Source organism: Pelodiscus sinensis, chromosome 22 (genome assembly GCF_052426305.1).
Source record: "Pelodiscus sinensis isolate ZL-2025 chromosome 22, ASM5242630v1, whole genome shotgun sequence".
NCBI lineage: Eukaryota > Metazoa > Chordata > Testudines > Trionychidae > Pelodiscus > Pelodiscus sinensis.
Window position 1 is genome coordinate 16273417 of NC_143073.1, and position 23427 is coordinate 16296843.

The following is a 23427-nucleotide window of genomic DNA, read 5'->3' on the forward strand; positions in this document are numbered from 1 at the left end:
CAGAGCGGGGTGGGCTGGGAGGAGGTGTGGGGGGGGGGGGGAATCAGCTGCTGGGAAGCAGGGTTGAGGGCAGCAAGGCTGTTCCGCAGAGATCCGGGTGGGCGGGCAGTGGAAGCAGGGTTGGGGGCAGTGGGGCTGTCCAGCGGAGATCAGGGAGGGCAGGCGGCGGAACGAGGGCTGGATGGGGTGTGAGGGAACTGGCCGGGGGAGATCAGGAGGATGACGGGAGAACCAGCTGCCGGAAGCAAGGCTGGACGGGGGCAACGGGGCCGGTCGGGGGGGGGGGGGTTGTCAGGGAGCAGGGCTGACCAGGGGAGATTGATGGGGGGCGGAGGGAACCAGCCGCCAGAAGGGGGCAGCAGGGCTGGACTGGGGAGATCGGGAGGAGAAAGGGGGCGGGAGCAGGACTGACCCAGGCACATGCAGACCCTGCAGATATGTGAGTCCAGCCATGGATTCCATTTCCCTTCCCTCCCTCCCCTTCATCCCCTCCCTCGAGTAGTTGCGAACTGTCTGGCAGGTAGACACACTCAGGCAGCGTGAGCACATCTACCAGCCACGTAGTTCGCAGCTAAGGACTGATATACCTAATTATAATAAAACTTACCTAATTAGAAAATACCAAACATTTAATATGTCTGGTAATTTCTCAGTTTGTTTCCTGGACAAAACCCTCAAATACCGGACTGTCCGGTACAAAACCGGACACCTGGCAACCCTACCCTTCCTTGCACCCTCCCTCCTAGCCAGATACCCTATCCCCAATCTGCTCCTGCTCCCGCCTCCTGGAGTGCCCATTTAGCGCTGGGTTCCCCAAACCCTGACCCATGCTGGGCGGAGGATGCAGCCGGGTGAAAACTGAAAATTTATTCGTTTTTCATTCTTTTTTTAATATGTGTTTATAGTTTTGGGCTGCAAAAAACAGTACTGAAAAAAAACGGGTTCCAACTAAAGTAAAAAGTTTGGGAAGCCCTGATCTAGCCAGCTTTCTATCCATCTTACAGTCCATTTATCCAATCCATAGTCCCTTAACTTGCTGGCAAGAATATTGTGGGTGACTGTATCAAAAGCTTTGCTAATGCTGGCACTGGGGGCTTTGGGAGGACCAGAAACAACTTATTTGAATATTCATCATTTGTTTAATGAATGTGCAAATGAATGTTACCAGTCCTCCAAAATCTCGTGAATGGATTTACTGGTCCCCGTGTCAAAAAGTTTGGGAACCCCTGCAATAAAGAAACTCTCCTTTAAGGCTCCCCTTGCTTTTCCCTCTACCGCACCACCCCCCCCCCCCCCCCCACACACTGCACCAGTGTTCTCCTTGGTCAGTGGAGATACCAAGTTCAGAGGTGTTTTCACATGAGTTCATCTCCCAGATGGGGGTGGAAGGCACCTTGCTTGTTTCTATGGCCATTCACCGCTCTGGCTGCGGTTCGCTCTACCACTCCATTGCAGACAGCCCACTGGCTGCTTGCCATGACCTCTGAGAGTGGGTCTCTTGAGTCAGGGGAAATCACTGCTCATACTGGCAGGGCTGCTTCTTCCACACAACTGCTGTCCAGCAGCAGGTCTCATCAGGGGTGAGGCCAGGACAATCCAGCTTCCCCCAGTCAATGCAGCCTGGGGAATTATCAGGGCTGGAGGGGAAGCGCTGGCAGCAGTGGTCCAGTCTTCCCCACACTCACTGGCAGCAGCAGGGGAAGCAAAGCAACCCAGGCCCAGCTCTCTCTGCTGCCCCAGCTGAGTCACTCTGCTTCCTGCAGAGGAGCTACATGGCTGGAGGAGCATGGCGAGCTGGGGCTGCTTTGCTTCATTTCCCCCGCCACTGCCAGTGAGTGCAGGGAGGGCTGGACCCCTAGTGCTGGCATTGGACCCTTCCACTACTCCCTCTACCAGCTGCTGGCCAGCCCCTGCCCCCTGTCTATGGCATTTGAGGGCATATTCTCCCTTTTGTCCCACACATGTTGCCCCTCAGTCTCAGCCCTTAGACCCAGTTATTAGAGTTGCCAGGTGTCTGGTTTTCACCCGGACTGTCCATTATTCGGGTCCGGTAAAAAACCCAGAAAATACTGGACTTGTGAAATGTCTGGTATTTCCTCTTTCCCTCGGGCGGAAGCCCAGCGGACACAATTTTCCCCGGGAGCGGGGAAAAGAGGAGTGCGAGCCTCCCCCCTTTTTTTTGCTCAACAACTTTGGTTTCCCCTACTTTTTCTTTTCTCAACAGAATTTGTTCCTGGTGTTTTTTTGGGGGGGGAGGGGTCGGTATTTTTTGTTAAACCATTTGGCAATCCTACCAGTTATCAGTGATTTCAGCTCTAGCAGTCACTAAACAAACCAGAATCATAGGACTGGAAGAGACCTCAAGAGTCATCTAATCCCATCCCCTGCGCTCATTGCAGATCATTGCTCATGTAGAGCAGGGCTACTCAACTTTGGAAGGCCTGAGGACCACTCACAGCACATGAAGGTGGTTGCACAAGCATGTAAATATATATATGCAAATATATGCAAACAGCTTCTTTCACACTGGTGGGCATGAATACAAAGATTAAGCCTTAAGACATGGTGCCAGACCCAAATGTGGCCAGTGTGAGCCAGTCAGCACCTCTCAGGCTCTGCTCACAAGACTAAGCAACCAGAACTGCCCACAATGCCCCGGCGCTCCCTACACCTCCTCCCTGAGGGCTAGAAATGCCAACACCCTGTACCCATCTGTTCCAGGCAGCCTGTCCACTTGCATCTTTCAGTGCTCACCTCGCCTGGGAGACACCTCGCCACTGTGGAGCATGTTCCCAGTGGAGGCCATGTTCAAAGAATCCCACTTCAGGCCATGTGTAAACCCAAACTGCACCACAGGCCACAAACAAACGGGCCATGGGCTGCGTGTTGAGTAGCCCTGATCTAGACCATCCCCATCAGGCATGTGTGTAACCTGCTCTTAAACATCACCAACCACAGAGGTGCCACAACTCCCTTGGCAATGTATTCTGCACTTCACACACATGCAGCCCATTCCCCACTGGTTAGGAAGTTGAAGACTCTCTATGGAGCATACCCAGCACTGTCTATAAACAGGGGAGAGGACCAGGCTGACGGCGCTCATGATTCTTAGATCTTCTGGCAGAGAGTTCCACAGGTGGCTTGTATTGCATGAACAAAAACCGCATTTGGTTTGTTTTATACCTACTACCAGGTTTTGCTAACTGTACTGGCATTCCTAGAATTTGTGGGATGTGCCAATTGAACTGTAGTGGAGCTTTGATTGGATGCAAAGGAAGCATGTGGCTCTCAAAGTCAATGTAGCATGCAATCAGCATGCACCTCACTTTACATGCCCTTGCTTTATGCACCAGTCACTTGAATAAATCTGGCAGGAAAAATACAAGGCGGATGAAAACTGGCAGAGCCTGGCAGCCCTGTGCGTGGGAACCAGTGAACAAATGTCTCACCGGCCACACGTAGAAATGGCGTGGGCTCTATGGCCACACCTTGCCGCCACAGGTTTATCAGGGTTGCCAGATACTTTAACAAAAAATACAGATACATGGCGGGGAGAAAATTGGTTGAGCAAAAGAAAAGGGACCAAATTGTTGGGCAACCTCCTCCCCCACCAAACCCCCCCCCCAAAACGGGGGATCAAAGTTGAGCAAAAAAAAAAAAGTCGCTGTGCCCTTAAATTCCCACGCTACCTGCTCCACCCTCACCCGCCAGATGTGGCAGGGGAAGAATGTCCTAAGCCGCCTTCCCTGGAAAAAACCAGAAGCGGTATTTTCTGTTGGGTTTTTTACCAGACAGAGGCCGCAAATACCGGAACATCTGGTGCCCCAGCATTCAAGTACTTGCAACCCCGCCCCACCCCAGCAACGTTCATCACGGCCTCGGCGAGGGAATGAAGGGAGAGAACCCAGGAGTCCTGGCTCCCCGCCCCTGCCCCGCTCTAGCCACCAAGCCCCTCGCCGCGCGGACGGGAAAGGGAAATCCCGCAGCGGTGGGGGCGGGGCGATGGCTGCCTGGTCACTTAAGAGTTAAGCCGAGTAGGGAAGCCCGGGGCATGCTGGGACTTGTAGTCAGAGGCAAGTTCCGGGGAAAGCCAGACACATGGAGCGGGACAGGTGAGATTGCAGCGGACTCCTGGCTTCTCTGCCTGGCGCGGGAGCGGGGCGATTTGAGGATTGAGACTCCGCCCTCCTGTCTTATATTCTTCCCCCAGCCCATGGGCCACGGGGAGGGAGAGAGAGAGAGTCAGTCCCGGCCCCCAGGCACTGCCCGGCCCCAAAGGACTGGCAGCAGGGAAATGCCGCTCAGCGCACGCTGTGCTCAGTCCCAGGCTGGTCCTGGTGGGGGGCGTCCTGGCTCCAAGCCCTTTCCCCCCGCTCCGCTCTCAGAGCCCACGAGTCCCGACATTAGTGGCTCTCGCGCAGATGAGCGGGGGTATGATTTCCGGCCCGTCCTTTGGGATCTGGACTGAAGCCCAGTTGGTTTCCCTTTTCCCTCACTGAATGCCCTCCTTGCAATTTCAGTGGCTTTGGTTGTTACTTACCAGTTACTCCCACTCTGCCCCAGGCGCATCTCAGCGCTTGGTGTGGGATCCCTGTGTAACCAGCCACTCCCCCACACCCCAGAAGTGGGAGCATCACAGTGCTGGGCAAGGGGTCTCTAATTCAATTTCTATCCCCCTGCAGGGATGTCTCTATGTCTCTGCTCCCCGATGTGCACCGGGGCCTCCCCTTCCCAAACTCCCCGACTCGGGCTGCCCTGGTGTCTGGCTCCTATCTCTATTACCACTACGGCTGCGATGGGGTCGACGACCGGGGCTGGGGCTGCGGCTACCGGACCCTCCAGACACTTTGCTCCTGGCTGGTGGCTGCAGGGGCCAGAGCAGGGCCAGGTGGCTGCCCCCAGCTGGTCCCCAGGCTGGCTGACATCCAGAGATCTCTGGTGGAAATGGGGGACAAGCCCCCAGTCTTTGTTGGCTCTCGGGACTGGATTGGCACCGTGGAAGCTGCCTTGTGTGTCGATCACTTTTTTGGAGTGCCGTGCAAGATTGTGCACAGTCCCCGGGGGGAGGGGCTTGGGGGACAGATGGGGGTCTTGTATGCCCATTTTGAAGGGGGCGGGGGGCCCGTGATGGTGGGAGGCGATGCTGACAGTGCCTCCAAAGGGCTGCTGGGAGTCTGCTCAACCCCCACCAGCCACCATCTCCTCGTTCTGGATCCCCACTATTATGGGGGGGTCAGGAACCTCAGGCGGGAAGGGGTGCAGGCAGCGGGGTGGGTGCACTGGCAGGGCCTGGCCTCCTTTGATCCCACCTCCTTCTACAATCTCTGTCTGCCACAATTCAGGTGGGACACAAGCAAGGCGACTGGGGGGGAAGCTTGGGGAACAGTGCTAGTGAAAACTGATGTGCACTAACAAGAGTCAACAAGATGGCCTCTGGGGCCATGTGAACATTTGGTTGCATGAGTGACCATCACCTAGATGGCTACCAAGGAGTTTACACAAGGGAGATGTCATCAGGCCACATAAACATTGGTTTGCACAAACGAGGGTCACCTGACTGGTTGCCTGGAGCTTTGCATAAGGAAGATGTCACTGGGACTCATGAACATTGCTTTGCATGAGCGAGAGTTGCCCAGCTGGCCAGGAAGGAGGTCATACAACTGGGGTATGTGAACATAGGTTTGCACAAACAAAAATGAACAAAGAGGAAATGTTATTTCCTGCCTGATTTTGGGTCAGTGCCTGGCAGGGTCTGAACAGCAATGGTTCAGTGTTCACGTGTGACTGCATTCCCCTTCTCTCTCGGCTACTGGAAGCCCATCCATGCTCTGGGGGTGGTGGGCGGATTCTCAGAAGGCAGGCTTGGAAATTAATTTTTTTTTTAAGGAAATGCAAATTTTACCCTTGCAAGATGACCGGTCCAAGAGCTGCCGTGGGTAATAAGATCAGTCATTCTGGGTCAGTGATGGACCATCCAGCCTCGTGTGTCCTGCCTTCCGACAATAACCAGTACCAAACGCTTCAGAGGGAACGAACAGAACAGGTGATCCATCCCGTCGTCCACTCCAGCTTCTGGCAATTGAAGGTTCAGGAACACCCGAAGCATGGGATTATATTCCTGCCCAACCTGGCTAATAGCCATTTATGGATCTCTCCTCCATGTACTTACCTAAATCTTTTTGACCGTCACAATATCCCCTCGTGAGGAGTTCCACAGGCTAACTACGAGTTGGGTGATGGAATCTGTCCTTACATTTTAAACCTGCTGCTGGTTCATTTCGTGGGGCGACCCTCTGGCTTGCATGTGACATGAAGGAATAAACCATACGTCAGTGATCACTTTCTCTACCTGTCATGATGGTACAGCCCTGTATCCCATCTTTCCTCTTAATCATCTCTTTTCCAAACCAAGCAGTCTAATAATTATTGTTGCCCTTCTTTGGCTGCTTTCCTGATACTAATAGATCTTCTCTGAGATGGGGTAACCCCATCTGCATGCAAAGCATGGGCGCTCGGTGGATTCATAGCACAGCAGTAGGATATTGTCTGGGTTTTTCTTTCTCCTTTTCCTCATGATGCCGAGCACTATTAGCTTTCCGGCCCATCAAGCAGCCGTCTTCAGCATACCATTCCTATTCACTCCCAAATCACTTTCTTGAGAGGGGATCCCAGTGTTCACTCTAATTTTTTCATCCGCACGTGGAATACATTTTGTTATGTGCACTGAGGCATTTGCAAATGTGCACCACAGTAGATACACATAATGTCTGTGTCTAGACTGGCAAGTTTTTCCGCAAAAGAAGCTGCTTTTGCGGAAAAACTTGCCAGCTGTCTACACTGGCTGCCTGAATTTTCGCAAGAACACTGACGATCTCATGTAAGAAATCAGTGCTTCTTGCGGAAATACTATGCTGCTCCCGTTCGGGCAAAAGTCCTTTTGCGCAAAAGCTTTTGCACAAAAGGGCCAGTGTAGACAGCTCAGATTTGTTTTGCGCAAAAGTGCGTCTAGATTGGCCACAGATGCTTTTGCAGAAAAGCGTCCGTGCCAATCTAGACGCTCTTTTCCGCAAATGCTTTTAACGGAAAACTTTTCTGTCAAAAGCATTTGTGGAAAATCATGCCAGTCTAGATGTAGCCAATGTGAGCTATGGGAGCTCTGCTAATCAGCTGGGTGGCATTTAAATCTCTCCTATGCAGTTGCCCAAATGCTCAGCTTACCGGGAATGCTGGTGGGGAGATGGCTAATTTAGCCCCCTCACTCTGTGTTTTGTATGTGTAATTTATGATGCCCACCTTCCGGGTTGGCCTGGATGCTCCAGGAATTAACAAGCTTTTTAATGAAAGAGTCTGTTGTGGGCTGAACTATCCCGCAATACGGATGGGCCACCCTCTTCCAACGGCCATCGCATTGTGCACACTGGATCCAGCAACACACCAGCTAATGTGTTATTGGTGGTGGGGGTGGGGAGAGGCCAGAGCCCAGGTGAGATCTGAGGAGCAATGACACTGGTATCTGGCTCAAAAGAGAAAGTCTGCAGGTGTCGTAGGGTCACCTGGGAATGGCACAGGGAGAGCACAGGACTGGTCTGGTCTGGGGGGGTGCCCCAGTTCAAAGCAGGGGGCAGCTATAAGTCTCTGCCCAAATGGGGCAATCGCTGGGGAGCAGAAAGCCAAAGGGTAGAGGCCATAGCTGGAGCTGGTTGCATGTGCCCACATAGCGCGGGGGCCTGGCAAGCACAGCATTGTATTTGCACATAGGTGGGGAGCTGTCACTGGGACATGGGATTGTCAGGGGAACACCCAAGACTTGGGTGAAGGCTCTCCCCTGCAGAGGCGGGTGCTGGGCCCCAGGAAAAGAGAGCTGGCAAGAAAGCCTGAAAAGAGATGTGAAAAGGTGCACAAGGGCCCTGGTGCTGTGACCTTTTCACCAGGAGTCATCACTAGTGCCAGCAGGGGGCTGGCAGCCCGGACTCCTGGGCTCTCATTAGGGATGTAAGTGACTAGTCGACTATCCGATTAGCAAAAGCTTATCGGATAGTTGGACTAGTCGCTTCCTCGCCCTTGCTGCCTCTATCAGAGGCAGTACGGGGAGCGGGGTGGCAGGAGCCGGTGTTGAGAAAAGCCAGCTTAAAAGCCGGTTCCCTCCAGCACTATCTCCATGGGAGGCAGATTCCTCAGCTGATTCCTGGCTCACGCCCAGTCCCAGACAGAAGCTACATCTACATTGGCATGATCTTGCGCAAATACTCTTTAATGCAAGAGTTCTTGCGTTAAAGTATTTGCGCAAGAGAGTGTCTACACTGGCATGTGCCATTGCGCAAAAGCATCTGTGCCAGTGTAGACGCTCTCTTGTGCAAGAAAGCTCTGATGGCCATTTTAGCCATCGGGCTTTCTTGCGCAAGAAATTCATGTTGCCTGTCTACACTGGCCTCTTGCGCAAGAACCGTTGTGCAAGAGGGTTATTCCTGAGCAGGAGCATCATGGTTCTTGTGCAAGAAGCCCTGATTTCACACATTAGAACGTCAGTGTTCTTGCACAAGAACTCCCCACCAGTGTAGACAGGCAGCATGGTTTTGGGCAAAAGCGGCTGCTTTGGTGCAAGATCATGCCAGTGTAGACACAGCCACAGTGTCTCTGCTTTTTAAATGTATTAAGAGCTGACAGGCTCTTAATACATTTAAAAGGCTAAAACGCAGCAGGGGGAATCCAGCGTGATCTGGGGCAGCTGATTCCCAGCTCAATGGGTTCCCCCCTTCTGCTCAACAGCCTTGTAGAAGCTATTTCATATTTAGCTAGAAGCCATTCTGTATAACAAAAAGCCATTTTAGTTTCTTGTGTCTGCACGAGGGAGTGAACTGGCCTTTACCGAGGTGGGGAGAGACCAGAGGGATGCGCTGTTGGAATGTGTTAATAAACTATTTTAAGCTGAAGCTCAAACTCCCTTTTAACCTGTTTTTTTCTATGCTGATAATAATTCCTCTTTAAAGTTCTCTTTGATTTCTTGTCCTAACGTCAGACTTGTTTGGTTAAGAGTATAAAATACTAGAATTAATTGTATTAGCCAGCCTTACTGGGCCCAACTTTGCTGGAACCACGTTTGGCTCACTTTGCTTTTATTGGCCAATAAAACTGTCTGTTTAGCCGCGTAAACTGAGTGAGGCGTTTGCTTCGACAATTTGGAGGTTCTACCGAGATTCCTAACGCGCCACTTGCCCATATTGACGGACCGGCACTCCACTTCCAAACCTCTCAGAGCGCTCAAGAGAAGGTAAAGGGGATACCTGTTACGAAATCTCCTGGTTGAGGGCTTGGGATTTGGAGTGACGGCCAGCCATCGGGGTAAGGGGAGCTACGGAATTCAATTTTGTGGAGCGGCTAACATTTTTGTCTGTCTGTGTCTGTCTTTGTCTGTTAGGCCTGTCTTATGTGTCACAGTTCCAAAAGGGCACACCAGTGTCTCTAGTGAGGCAGCCATGCGCTGGACCCTCTGTGTTCGGACGCTAAAAGCTGGTGTGGTGCCATTACTCTTGGCACATGGAACTGTGGGGAAGCTTTGTTGTCTCTCTCTGTTATTTGTGGGCGTAGTACTGACCTCTGAGGCTAACCCCAGGCCATAGTGCCCCATTCCGCGAGGCTGTCTCCAGGCGCCAGGACGTGGTGTTCTGCTGAGCTGGGGCAGGTGCCGGAAACCCCTGCGAGGCAGGTGGACCTTGAGTCCAGTGCTTCGCAACAAAAAGGGGGGGGACCAGTGGAAGCAGGTAAATTCTTGATTCGGTGACTCGCAGAGCGAGCAGGTGGATTCTGATTCGGTGACTTGCAGAATATGGTGTAAGCAGGCGGACTTTGGTTCGGTGTCTTACAGAATTAAGCGTGCGCAGGAAATGGGGGTAGGTCAGTCTACAGGAATTCCAGTGCCTTTATGTTAAGTGCCTTTGATGTATAAAAGGGAAGTCAAATCCCCCGGAGCCATTGATTCCCCTATGAGGGGCACGTACAATATACATACATTGCTAATGCTTAGATATATTTGCTATTTGTATAGGAGTAAGACATGACAAAGGTCAAGGCCTGTCACAGGTAATAACTTATAATAAGGAGACGAGGGGAAGTGAAACCAGTCTTCTGTTAAGTAGAGATATGGATAGATTCCACATCCTTTAAACTTGTGACCGGCTCAAGCAGGAAAGGAAAAAGGGAAGTATGGCTCGCCCATTGTTCAGCAAAAGTGAATGAATGTAACACAGCTGTAACCGCAAAGTCAGCAAGTAGGCACTGTATTTAACCTCATTTAGAAAATTAACCTGACCTATAGGAATGCTAAATGTAAAAAATGAAGTAACCTATCATGTTAAGGCACCTAAACCAGGAAGGATGTTAACCCTATAAAAACCCCTGCCTATGAGATGTTGGGGGTCGGCTCTGCTTTGAACATTGAGTTCCTTAGCCGTACCTTGGTTGCAACCAATAAACTTGAGTTGGACCCAGCCTGAAAGTGTGACTCTCTTCTTGGGGTAAATCAGACTAGCCTCCAAGGGGACGAAACCTTGCAATTTATGCAACACCTTCTGGTATAGGATTCTAATGAAGTCTGATATTAAGTGCCGGGTGTCTTAGGGCAGCGTCACTTAATAGAAACCCATGGGAACTGGACAATAAATAAAGATGCATCTAAATGTGGAAACTGTAGGAAAAATGTGAAAAAGGAGAAAAAAATTGTGTGTAAAAAATAAGTATAAATGTAATGAGTAAAGAATGAATGCCGCTGTATAGGTCTGAGACTTGAGCTAATCCCAGCTGCACCAGGGCTCTCCCACGAGGGAGCTCTGAACGCAAAGGGGGGGAGGGGTCAGCTGAACCTCAAGACTCAGCGGATATGTGAGGGAGTAATGACTCCCCTTATTTCATAAGCTGCTAAGGTCTGACACTCTAAACCCGGCAGACTCTTTCTTTGGAGTGTGTAAAGTTAGTTTAGGTGGGGGTTAGTCTAAGCACCCCCCCCCACACACACACACTGCCAAAAGGCACCCCTGTATACTACTTGTACATGCATAATGGTCCAAGGACCTGTAAGCATTTAACAAATTTGAAAAGAAGAAAAATTAAAGCCTTGAGGGATGAAAGTAAAGCTCAGAAAAGCAAAAATCTTCCCTGCAGTAAGATAGGTAACTTAAAAGTTGCTGCAGTGCCTCTGTGCCAAAATAATGCACAAGAAGTGGGGGGAAAAAAAAAATTCTCAGTTGGCACACCCATATCAACCAAGCTTGGGGGGAAAATTTGGCACAACATCACCCCTCTATCCCTCTTTATAACACATACACAGATAGAGAGGAAACATAAAAAATAACTAAAATAAATTAGCTCTTCCCTTTGAAAACACGGGCTCCTGTAACAAACTTGCCCGATCCAAAGCAAAACACAAACTTTAAAATAAGTTTAACAGTTTAAGAAAAGTGTTCCTCCAAATCCTAAGGGGGAGGAAAAAAATAAAATAAAAAAAAACTGCTTTAAAAAATGACTCCTTGTTTCTTGCAGCCTCTTTTAATCATCTTAGCAATGAAACAGTCAAGTTAAACATTTGGCTACAGACACTTTGTTAAATCTATTAAAGAGAAAATAAGGAATTCTACTAAAACTTAATTGGTTAACGGCATAAAAGAATAGAATCTATACATTGTAAATTTGTAAAACCTGCACCCTAAGGGTTAAATGTGTCTTCCAAGGAACCTAATTATTGTTTAAAAAATCCAAGCCCAGAAACTTCACAGTGTTTCTGTTCAAGGCTGAGCTGATAGCACTTTTGGCTTGCTTTCAAATCCAAGGTTGTGTGTGTCTGCAAACTGCCTGTCTGTTCTGGAGGGGGGGAAGCACTGTCCCCCATAAGTAAGTCTGTAACATTGCATGTGATTCTTTTCAGAAAAGAAAAACCTTTTTGCTTGCTGAAATAGTAACTAGCAAGCACCTTGTTCTAAGAGTTTCTGTGGCAGTAAAAAAAGCCTGGTCTGCAGTACAAGAGGGAAACTGAGGCATGCCACCTTTAACTTAATAATTAAATAATAAAGTAATATACTCAAACCCTCTGAAGCTAGTGTTCAAAATAAAAGCATACCATTGGGTAACAGCAGGCTGATCAAAAAGTAGCAAAAATCTGTAAAAAAAAAGTGTTCTAAAATATAATGCACCACCCCAATGTGCGTAAAAATGTTTTCTTTGTCTTTCAAATCATCAAGAAGTGCTAATATCATCTAAAAATTAACCGGAAAAAAAAACCCACGGTTCTGTGTCATAACATAATAAGTTTGTATTCTGTGTTCTGTCTAAATTTGTCTTGTGTGTGTCTTAATTGTAATATATGTATTTCAAACGTTGTGTGTACAATATTGTTGTTCTAATAAAAAAATAATTTAAGTCCCTTAAATAATCTTAACATTGTGCTTTATATAAATAGTTCTTGCCTTTATAATTTTAGTAAAGTTTTAGTAGCAAGCTATGCAGTTTGTACTGTCTAAAATGTAGCAAAATCTACTCCTCTACCTGCTGTTTTTCCCTTCTCTCCTACCATCGCCAGCTCCTACGCCGCCTCTTTCAGAACTGGCCCTCCTGCGAAACCAAGCCCCAGAATCAAAAAAGCAGGAGTGAAAACTGGCAGGATGCACCTTGCGCCCAGACCACTTGTGGTGCAGCTCTGATGGCCACATTATTGCCCCAGTGGTCTTGCTACCTCACCTTGCCCCCGTGCTCCCTGAATTGTCACACGTTGGCAAAGGGGGGGATGGTAGCAATCCTTAAAACAAAATTGGTTTGCTCCCAAATTCTCCCAAGCAGCCAAAGATTACTGTCTGGCTTGCCCTGTCTGCCAAGCCCACAACATAGGTAAACCTGTAAAGACAGTTCCGGCAACCAGACCTCTGCATTTAAGACCATTTCTGAATTTACAAATAGACTTTATTCAATTGCTTAAATGTCAATCTTTTGAATAATGTGCTGGTTATTGTTTGCTTGTTTTTGAGATGAGTAGAAGCTTATTCCTGCAGGAAAGCTGATGCCATCACAGTGGCAAAAAAACTTCTAAATCATTACATCCCATCATGAGGAATACCCCTGGTGATCTCCAGCGATAGAGGTTAAGGACGCCTTCCAGGAGGCCCCGACTGAGCCGTGCCATAAACTACAACCAGGAGACTGGGTTTGCGTGAAAGTTCACCAGCGGAAGACTGCCCTGGAACCCAGAAGTTGGCCCCAACAAAGAGCACCGCAGACCTGGTACCGGAGACCCAGGTCCAAAAGCAGACGGGGATCACCGCAGACCTGGTACCAGAAACCCAGGTCCAGAAGCAGACAAGGATCAGCGCAGGCTTGGTACCGGCAATCCAGGCCCAGAAGCTAACGATCCTAAGAGGCCGAGGCCAAGGTACCAGCTGCGGCCCAGAAAGACCTGCCAGCGATAGGTAAAGCAATCTACGAAGTCCTGAAGAACAGCCAGCATGAGGCTGGACAAACAATTCATGTTAAGCTTATGCTTAATCTTGTTTTTAATACCTAGTAGTTATAACCTATATGGTTTAAATGTGTTTATGCTTTTAATGAACCAAGTTTCCCAAAAATTTAATTCCACAGGTTGCTAGATATGTGCTCACAGTCCTGTACATTCAGAAGGAGGCATCCCATTGATTCCAAGCCCACTAAACAACATTCAAATATGGCACACTGTTTAGTGAACTAAGCCAAATAAAACTCGGCAAGAAAAAAAAAAGGTTTACTAACCCAGGGTATATCCGCCTAGCCTTGACCCCAATTGAAAAGTACTGCTAGACATGTAATGGTTCAGGAGCCAGGGTGAGAAAAAAAGCCCAAACCGATGGCCCTAAACTATGTCCTAGCTAGTAAGGGCGGGGTTTGTGCCTTAGTAAGAAGAAAATGCTGTAGGTATATTTCTAACACCAGCAAAAAAGTAAAGAAAGATGCCTCAGAAATTGAAAAAAACTGTGGAACGCTTAAGGCAGGGGAAAAACTGGACCCTCTGGGATTGGTTAGGAGGCTGGTTTGGACATGTGGGAACTTGGATTTTGTAAGGTGTAGTTTTAGTATTGGCTATATTCTTTTGTGCTTATTTTTGTTTCTTGCTAATCAAATGCTGTATTTCTTGTATTCTAGAAAACAAGGGACAGACCCTCACTAAAGGGAATGTGGAAGTAATAATGTTAAAATATAATGAGCAAAAAGAAAAACAAAAAATTTATATAAAGGCTTTAATAAAAATGAAGATGTAAAACGGTTTAATGGTTAGCCTTTAAAAGGCTAAAAGGGGGGAGATTGTAGAAGCTATTTCATATTTAGCTAGAAGCCATTCTGTATAACAAAAAGCCATTTCAGTTTCTTGTGTCTGCACGAGGGAGTGAACTGGCCTTCACCGAGGTGGGGAGAGACCAGAGGGATGCGCTGTTGGAATGTGTTAATAAACTATTTTAAGCTGAAGCTCAAACTCCCTTTTAACCTGTTTCTTTCTATTCCTCTTTAAAGTTCTCTTTGATTTCTTGCCCTAACGTCAGACTTGTTTGGTTAAGGGTATAAAATACTAGAATTAATTGTATTAGCCAGCCTTACTGGGCCCAACTTTGCTGGAACCACGTTTGGCTCACTTTGCTTTTATTGGCCAATAAAACTGTTTAGCCGCGTAAACTGAGTGAGGCGTTTGCTTCGACAGCCTTTTAAATGGATTATGAGCCTGGTGGCCCTTCATCTATTTAAAAAGGTTAAGTGTAGCAGGAGTGACCCAGCAAGCTCTTGCTGGCTTTAGCTAACCCCCCTGCAGCTCCCCACTTATTGACTAATTGACAAGTTGATGGAAAATCCATTGACTAGTTGATTAGTTTGTTAAACTAAATTTACCATCCCTAGTTCTCATGTTAGAACTGGGAGAGGAGTGAGGGCTGGTGGGTTACAGCAGGAGGCTGGGAGACAGGACACATGGATTCTCTCTCCCCAGCCCTGGGAAGTGAATGGGAGTTGGTAGATCAAAGAAGGGACACCTGGCACCACATTTCCTACATTGCTTTTCTCCATCCTGTCTGCATTTGTCCCCCTTCCCCCACCTGCAACCATTAGCTTGCTCTTCAGTTGTTCTGCTCACTCCTTCCCTTGGTCAGCTTATCCCTTCTGCCCAGGCAGCTGGAATGTGCAGGGAGGCTCCCTCCTGAGCCAAATGCATTTTTCCACCCTCACCTGCTGCTCTAAGGGCTGTCCTGGTGCCCTCTGTGTATTGTCCCTGGGGTGCTGTTAATCTGGACATCTCTGCCCCATTAGGGCAGCATTTGTAATTAACCTGCCAACCTCCAAGCAGAGCCCCCTAAACCAGCAAGGTGCTATATAATTTGGATCAGGATGGGTCCACAGTTCTTTCCGGCTCTTCGATCCCTGCATTGCTGCCTCTGGGATGAAGTGCTGAGCTGAGCTGAGCTGAGCTGAGCACCAAGATGGAGTCGACCACATGGCCTATTTATCCCTCTTTCCTGGTCTCTTCTTGGCTACAGCAGGTCACCTGGCCCATGGCCTATCCCTGTGTTCCCTACTGGTAGCCCCTAGGTATGAGTCACTACTCTTGAGGTGTGTCCTTGGCCTATAGAGGGCTATTGTTCCAGAGCTTTGCTCGTTAGCATGTTCATAGGCTGAGCTGCTTTGCCCATAGTTCAACCACATATAGAGAAACATTTGGTATCCACACAAAATACATGCTTATAACTTCACATACCGACATTATACAATCACATGAATAACATATATGGAATCAGAAGAAAGTAGGCTTCTATTGGATACCTCACATGGCCCCCTTTGCGCCACGTTTGGGGTCAACACCCCCGCCCCCATGGGTGCAGCAGTGATCTGGCAGCTCCCCTCAAAATCCAGTAACGTGACACCAGCCAAGCTGGACTCAGTGATCAAGGGTCAAAGTCACCAAACAACTCAATTCCAAGAGACCAGCCAGCTCCACCAGTGCCCTAGGTCTCACCCCAAAGGCATGGCCCGTAGCCATCCGAGGGCTAAATGCACCAAAGGCTGATGAATCGGGAAAGAAACAAGTTAACGTGAGCCATCCAGATCTTGCACATGGCAGTGTTATAGCGACCTAGTCCTGGGGGTAACCAGGGGTGTTATCTCCAGCAATCAAGATTGCCTGGAGTGCCCATGATTTGTCTTCCTTAAATACTTCCTTTGCTTTGTTTGAAACCTGCTGCCTGTTAATTTAATTGGTGACCCTTGGTTCTTGTGTTATGTGAAGGAGTAAATAACACTTCCTTATTCACTTTCTTCACACCAGGCATGATTTTATAGACCTCTATCATATCCCCCTTTAGTTGTCTCTTTTCCAAGATGAAAAGTCCCAGTCTTATTAATCTCTCCTCATACGGCAGTTGTTCGAAACCCCTAATCATTTTTGTTGCCCTTTCCTGAACTTTTTTCAAAGCCAACATGTCTTTTTTTAAATGAGGCAATGGTATCTGCACACAGTATTCAAGATGTGGATATGTCTTGGATTTATATAGAGGCAATAAGCTCTTCTTTGTCTTATCCCTTTCTTAATGAATCTCAGCATTCTGTTTGTTTTCTGATTGCTGCTGCATGAGTGGATGTTTTCAGAGAATGATCCACAGTGATGCCAAGATCTCTCTTTTGAATGGTAACAATCATTTTGTATATACAGTTGGGATTATGTTTTCCAATGTGCATTACTTTGAATTTATCATTAAAATTGATCTGACATTTTGTTGCCCAGTAACCTAGTTTAGTGAGATCCTTTCAAATCTCTTCACAGTTGCTTTGGACTTGACTATCTTGAGCAGTTTTATGTCATCTGTAGATTTTCCCACCTCACTTTTTACCCCTTTCTCCAGATCATTTATGAACATAAGAACATAAGAACGGTCATACTGGGTCAGACCAAAGGTCCATCTAGCCCAGTAGCCTGTCTGCCGACAGTGGCCAGCACCAGGTGCCCCAGAAAGGATGGACTGAAGACAATGATCAAGCGATTTGTCTCCTGCCATCTCTCTCCAGCCTCTGACAAACAGAGGCCAGGGACACCAATTCTATCCCCTGGCTAATAGCCTTTTATGGTCCTAACTTCTATGAAATTATCTAGCTTCTCTTTAAACTCTGTTATAGTCCTAGCATTCACAGCCTCCTCTGGAAAGGAGTTCCACAGGTTGACTACACGCTGTGTGATGAAGAACTTTCTTTTATTAGTTTTAAACCTGCTACCCATTAATTTCATTTGGTGTCCTCTAGTTCTTCTATTATGGGAACTAATAAATAAATTTTCTTTATCCGCCCTCTCCACACCACTCATGATTTTATATACCTCTATCATATCCCCCCTCAGTCTCCTCTTTTCTAAACTAAAAAGTCCCAGTCACTTTAATCTCTCCTCATAAGGGACCCGTTCCAAACCCCTAATCATTTTAGCTGCCCTTTTCTGAACCCTTTCCAAGGCCAAAATATCTTTTTTGAGGTGAGGAGACCACATCTGTACACAGTATTCAAGATGTGGGCGTACCATAGTTTTATACAGGGGCAGTAAGATATTCTGTGTCTTATTTTCTATCCCTTTCTTAGTAATTCCTAGCATTCTATTTGCCTTTTTAACCGCCGCTGTACACTGCGTGGAAATTTTCAGAGACCTGTCCACGATAACTCCAAGATCTCTTTCCTGATTTGTCGTAGCCAAATTAGCCCCCATCATACTGTACATATAGTTGGGGTTATTTTTCATGATGTGCCTTATTTTATACTTATCCACATTAAATTTCATTTGCCATTTTGTTTCCCAATCACTCAGTTTGGTGAGATCTTGTTGGAATCCCTCACAGTCTGCTTCTGTCTTGACTATCCTAAACAGTTTGGTATCATCCGCAAACTTTACCACCTCACTGCTTACTCCTTTCTCCAGAGCATTTATGAATAAGTTGAAAAGGATTGGTCCCAGGACTGACTCTTGGGGGACACCACTAGTAATCCCTCTCCATTCTGAAAATTTACCATTTATTCCTACCCTTTGTTTCCTGTCTTTTAACCAGTTCTCAATCCAAGAAAGGACCTTCCCTCTTATCCCATGGCCATGTAATTTACACAAGAGCCTTTGGTGAGGGACCTTGTCAAAGGCTTTCTGAAAATCTAAGTATACTATATCTACTGGATCCCCCTTGTCTGCATGCTTGTTAACCCCTTCAAAGAACTCTAATAGATTAGTAAGACATGATTTCCCTTTACAGAAACCATGTTGACTTTTGTCCAACAAATTATGTTCTTCTACATGCCTCACAATTTTATTCTTTACTATTGTTTCGACTAATTTGCCCAGTACTGAAATTAGACTTACCGGTCTGTAATTGCCAGGATCGCCTCTAGAGCCCTTTTTAAATATTGGTGTCACATTGGCTACCTTCCAGTCATTAGGTACGGAAGCCAATTTAAAGGATAGGTTACAAGCCACAGATAATAGTTCAGCAATTTCCCATTTGAGTTCTTTTAGAACCCTTGGATGAATGCCTAAAAATGTCCTAAAAAAATGTATTGAATAGGATCGGTCCCAGTGCAAGATACCCCTGAGCAACACCATGAGTTATGTTTCTCCATTCTGAAAACTGACACTTTATTCCCACCTTTTGTTTCCTATAATTTATCAAGTTACCAATCCACGAGAGGCCCTTGCCTCTTATCCCATGACAACTTACTTTGCTAAGAGCCTCTGGGGAAGGACCTTGTCAAAGGCTTTCTGGAAATCAAAGTATACTATATCCATCGGATCCCCCGTTGTCCACATGCTTGTTGATCTCCTCAGAGCATATTGGTGAGGCATGATTTTCCTTTGCAGAAACCATGCTGAGTTCATCCCAATAAATTATGTTCCTCTGTGTGTCTGACAATTCTGTTCTTTACCATAGTTTCAACTCATTTGCTCGGTTCTGAAGTTAGACTTACTGGTGTATGTGGCAAGTGGGGATTGTGAGGAGTTTATTCCCCTTGTTATGTAGCATGTGATTTCTACTGTCCTGGGATAACCCCATGTGCATGCCTCAGTTTCCCTGGGCACTGCACCAATACCTAGAATGGTGATGGGAGTTTTGGTGTGACAGCCTCCCCCATGTACACAATGGCCAATGTTTTTCGTAACCTAAGCGCAAGAGGGGTGTGTGACCAGGTGACTCCTTTGGTCCAGGAAGTAGGACAAAGGCTGGAGACGGGGCTGGTTGCAGGGAGGAGACAGGCTGCTGGTGTGTGAGTGAGTCTCACTGGCTTAGAGTACAGGGAGGGGATCAGGGCCCTGGCTCTGGGCCCCCTCTTCCCAGGATGGACGGTGCTGGCTGCTTCTGGGTCCTGTGCTGCCAAGTCTGTTCTACACTGTGTCCCTGTGAACTAATAAACCTTCTGTTCTCCCTGCTGGCTGAGAGTCACATCTACGACGGGCTGCGGATGGGGGTGCAGGGCCCGGTGACTCCCCCACCTCAGTGACAGCCAGTGATTACCAGGCTCACTGTGCATTCACAGAGGCAGAGCATCAGGGCCGTCCTAGGCTAGACCAATAAACTGGTGCCCCTATGCCTGATGGCAGCCAAGGGGAACGATTATTTTTAGAAATGTGATTTTATGATCTTCAGTAATATCCATAAGCACATTTTAAACTAAGCTCCTGTCAACTTAGTAAACTCACAAACCGACAGTATCTACCTGGGGTGGGAAATGCCTGTTAAATGGCTTCATGGATCTTTCACAGGGTGGATGTTCTGCTAAGAGATCTGGCAGACTCTCTCACTTTTAAGTTAACTAAAACCTCTCTGGCGGAAGCAGAGCCCCCTGCACCAACCAGTCCCCATGCTGGGGCTGGGTGGGAGCCAACGCGCCCTAAGAGGGGACAGGCCCTGTCACGTTGCACCGATGCTCAACATACAGCCCTCTCCAGACCTCCTCCACCCGGTCCAGTGACACGCCGTGCACCACCAGTGCCTCCCGGTACAGACACAGCTCATCCCGCACACCGTAGACCTTGAACTGCTCATCGTGCCGGAACTGCAGCCCTGCAGCCAGCACCAGGAAACCGAAGTAGACATCATCCAGCGGGAAGACGGGGATACGCTCAGAGGCCATGGTCAGGGCTGCGATGCTGGCTCTGGGCATGAGGAAGCCACCCCCGGAAGGGAAGTGGGGGTAGATGTCCTGGGGGAACAGCACAGAGGAGATGGCATATTTTGTGCTTCTCATCACAGCTGAATGGTAACGCATGTAGCCGTGGATGAGCGAGGAGGCGTTGGACGTCTGGTGCAGGTAGGTCACCAGGGCAGGGGGGTTCACAAACTCGTCGTCATCCCCTGGAGGAGGGAAAAGAGCAGATGGACTTCTCAGAGCTAAGGAGAGGACCCCGGAGTCCTGGCTCCCAGCCCCCCTGCTTTAACCTATCAGCCCCCTGTAGCCAGATAGAACCCGCCCCCCGACATCCTTGAGAGAGAGAATCCTTGAGAGTGAAACTCTGTCTTCAAAGGCTCCAGGGCCTCCAGAGGTGCTGGAATAACAATGGCTCTGGATGCTAGACAGGAACCAGATAACAGCAACAATTGGGCCAGCAGGCGGTCGGGGGCCTTGGACTTTTTATTGTAATTTCTGTCTTGTCCTTTTGTAGTGGCTGTGTTATCTGTTACACAGCAGTAACATTTAACAGCTAAACTTGCCTTGTAACAATAAAATAGTAACTGTTTAAACTTTAACCTGACTTCTCCTGTTGCTGTAACAGAACCAGACACAATAAAAGAATCATAGCCGGTCAGGGGTAAACACACTAAGAGCTGAGCATTGAGCCGTGCCGCGTCCATGGCGCAGAATCTTGGGGCATCCGTCAGCCTCCCTGGCTGCCCGCTGCGAAGGGACTTTTTGTTCTATCAGTCAAAGACTCGGGTGTAACAAGCTCTCTCTGCACCATCTTGGGGCACCCGTCAGCCTCCCTGGCTGCCCGCTGCGAAGGGACCCTGTCCTAGCAGTTGAAGACTCAGGTGTGTGATAGGGCTCACGGACCACTCACTACCCCGGTCACCGGCTAACACCCCCCCCCCTTCCTTCCCAGGGCCAGGGAGAGAACTCAGGAGTCCAGACTCACCTTTGAAGATGAAGTCGGCCTGCCCGCAGTGCTCACCCACCCAGTGCAGGAAGCAGCGCTCCTTGAGCGACAGGTTGTGGTGGCTCTCAGTGAAATCCCACAGCACCACGTCCCCAAACTCCTCACTCTCCTGCCCCAGCAGGGCCATGTGCCGGGGATTGGGGGACACTCCTATGAGGAAGACATGTTGCACCCTGTAGTCCCCGAGCAGCCTGGGCTGGGCCCATGTGCGGCGGGCGGTGGCCCGTCTGGCAGTGGCAGCTGGGTGGGATTTTATGGCCAGGAGTAGCAGCCGCTGTCCCAGGGACCCGGAGCAGATACCATCCCCTTGGATCAACTCCCGGCATCGGTAGCTCTGCAGGTGGGGGAACTCAGCCTGGAAGGCAGCATAATTCAAGTGGAAGGTGTAAGTCCCATCGCTGAGCTCCACTGAGCCTGAGTTGGGGCTGACCCATGAGGTCTGTCTCTGCTTAGTCTTCAGGTTGCAGGCTAGCCATAAGATCCCCCCGATGATCAGGATCCGGGTAGCACAGCGCCTCATCTTTGCTCCCCCCGAGGAGCGTCACTGAAAGGGAAACTGAAGCAGCCCAGGGTATGATGAACACCGTCATGCTAGTTCCAGTGATTCTCCCCGAATCAGTCCTGCTCCTAACAGCATTCAGCTTCAATGGGACTAAAATGTTGCTCGTTCCAATGAACCTGTACCTGGTCTCTTACTCATTTCTGTGCAGTTTGCTTCATCAAGATTGGGGGTGGGAGATCTCAGGAAGGAAACTGCCCCTTCCAGTGTCTTGGCATTCACTGTCCTTATTAGGCAGGGTCTGCTGATTGGGAGCGTTACTGCGGCTAGCTGGCAGCTGTTCCTGGGAAAGGCAATGAGAACTCTACCACTAAGAGAAAGCAGAAACTGGCTAGAGCAGATTGTGCAGCGCCTACTGGAGGAGGGTGGTGATATTCATGGCTACAAAACATGGGCCTGGCCAACAGAGAGGTTGGTCCCCACCTACCAACCACGTCCTAGCGTTGGGCTCTCGAGAACATTGTGGCAGAAAGGTGGAAAAAGGGGAGAGAGGAAATGTACTGGAGCTGGGTATAAAACATTAAGGCTGCGTCTACATTGGCATGATTTTGCGCAAAATCGGCTGCTTTTGCGCAAAAACTTGCTGCCTGTCTACACGGGCGGGGAGTTCTTGCACAAGAACACTGACGTTCTAATGTGTGAAATCAGGACTTCTTGTGCAAGAACTATGATGCTCCCGTTCAGGAGTGCGCAACGGTTCTTGCACAAGAGGCCAATGTAGACAGGCAACATGAATTTCTTGTGCAAGAAAGCCCGATGGTTAAAATGGCCATCAGAGCCTTCTTGCGCAAGAGAGTGTCTACACTTGCACGGATGCTCTTGCACAAAAGCACATGTCTTGCACAAAGGCACATGCCAGTGTAGACGCTCTCTTGCGCAAATACTCTAATGCAAAAACTCTTGCGTTAAAGAGTATTTGTGCAAAATCTTGCCAATGTAGATGCAGCCTAAATGTGTATGTACCCAGAGCACCAAGGTGTGCCTCCGCCCGTGTGCGGGGGCTCCAAAATCTACCAGTAGATCCTGATCTACTGGTTGGTGACCACCGGTTTAGAGGTTCAGTTTGTAGCAAAGATCCTGCAGAGGAGAGAAGCAGGGCTGAAGACAAAGCGGAGGAATTTCCAGGGTCTTTATATCTTCTGCCACATGAAGGGAAACCCATTGTTCTTGCTATGGAAAATTATAGCAACAAAACAGGATTTGTTGTCACATGGGCAAGTCACCTGTCCAGCTCTGTCTCAGGTCTTTGCAGGCAAATCTCATCACTCCCAAGCAGAGCTAAACGTTCAGAGGGAAGCTCATCAGATGTGGATTTGGCCACACTAGGTTGACCAAACCTGTTGGTCTCCCAGTAGCGGGCATTTGAAATACAAGTACAGAGCCAATTCTCACACCATCACATACAAAACAGCTACCTGCTCATAAATGGCACAGTCATACCCAGCGAATGATCAGCTTCTCATCAACACCTTACTTGGGCCACTTTGGACGAGATCTGTTGCAAAGATAGAACAGTGGTTGCAAAAGGGATCTATATGTTCATATTCCATTGACATAATGTCACACTCCCTCCCAAAGCAACACTGATGCGGCTAGGTACAATCCTAGCACCACTGGCTGCATCCCAGGGACGTCCCACTCTTGGTTCTGCATCGCTGCAGCTTCTAACCCAGTGTTAGGAGTAGGAGTGCGGAACAGAAACAGATTAGCA

At 48.6% G+C, this 23427-nt stretch overlaps 2 protein-coding genes across 2 annotated transcripts; one reads left to right on the forward strand and one right to left on the reverse strand.

Moving 5' to 3' along the window:
• Nucleotides 1-4010: 4010 nt before the first annotated feature.
• On the forward strand, nucleotides 4011-8847 carry UFSP1 (UFM1 specific peptidase 1). Its single transcript, XM_006112087.4, has 2 exons — nucleotides 4011-4112; nucleotides 4683-8847. The coding sequence occupies exons 1-2, from the start codon at nucleotides 4099-4101 to the stop codon at nucleotides 5410-5412; spliced, it is 744 nt and encodes a 247-aa protein (XP_006112149.4). The 5' UTR covers nucleotides 4011-4098; the 3' UTR covers nucleotides 5413-8847.
• Nucleotides 8848-17360: 8513 nt separating this feature from the next.
• LOC142819473 (acetylgalactosaminyl-O-glycosyl-glycoprotein beta-1,3-N-acetylglucosaminyltransferase-like) lies at nucleotides 17361-23119 on the reverse strand. Its single transcript, XM_075906937.2, has 2 exons — nucleotides 21137-23119; nucleotides 17361-20357 (listed from the first exon to the last, which is right to left on the reverse strand). Exons 1-2 carry the CDS (start codon nucleotides 21675-21677, stop codon nucleotides 19894-19896), a joined length of 1005 nt encoding a protein of 334 aa, XP_075763052.2. The 5' UTR covers nucleotides 21678-23119; the 3' UTR covers nucleotides 17361-19893.
• Nucleotides 23120-23427: the final 308 nt, after the last annotated feature.

Excerpts from the sequence above, each read along its gene's own strand:
- LOC142819473 (XM_075906937.2), bottom strand. The coding sequence starts at position 21,677 with ATGAGGCGCTGTGCTACCCGGATCCTGATCATCGGGGGGATCTTATGG. Across the intron at positions 20,358-21,136 it reads GGCCGACTTCATCTTCAAAG|GGGATGACGACGAGTTTGTG; the intron begins GTGAGTCTGGAC and ends TCCCTCCTCCAG.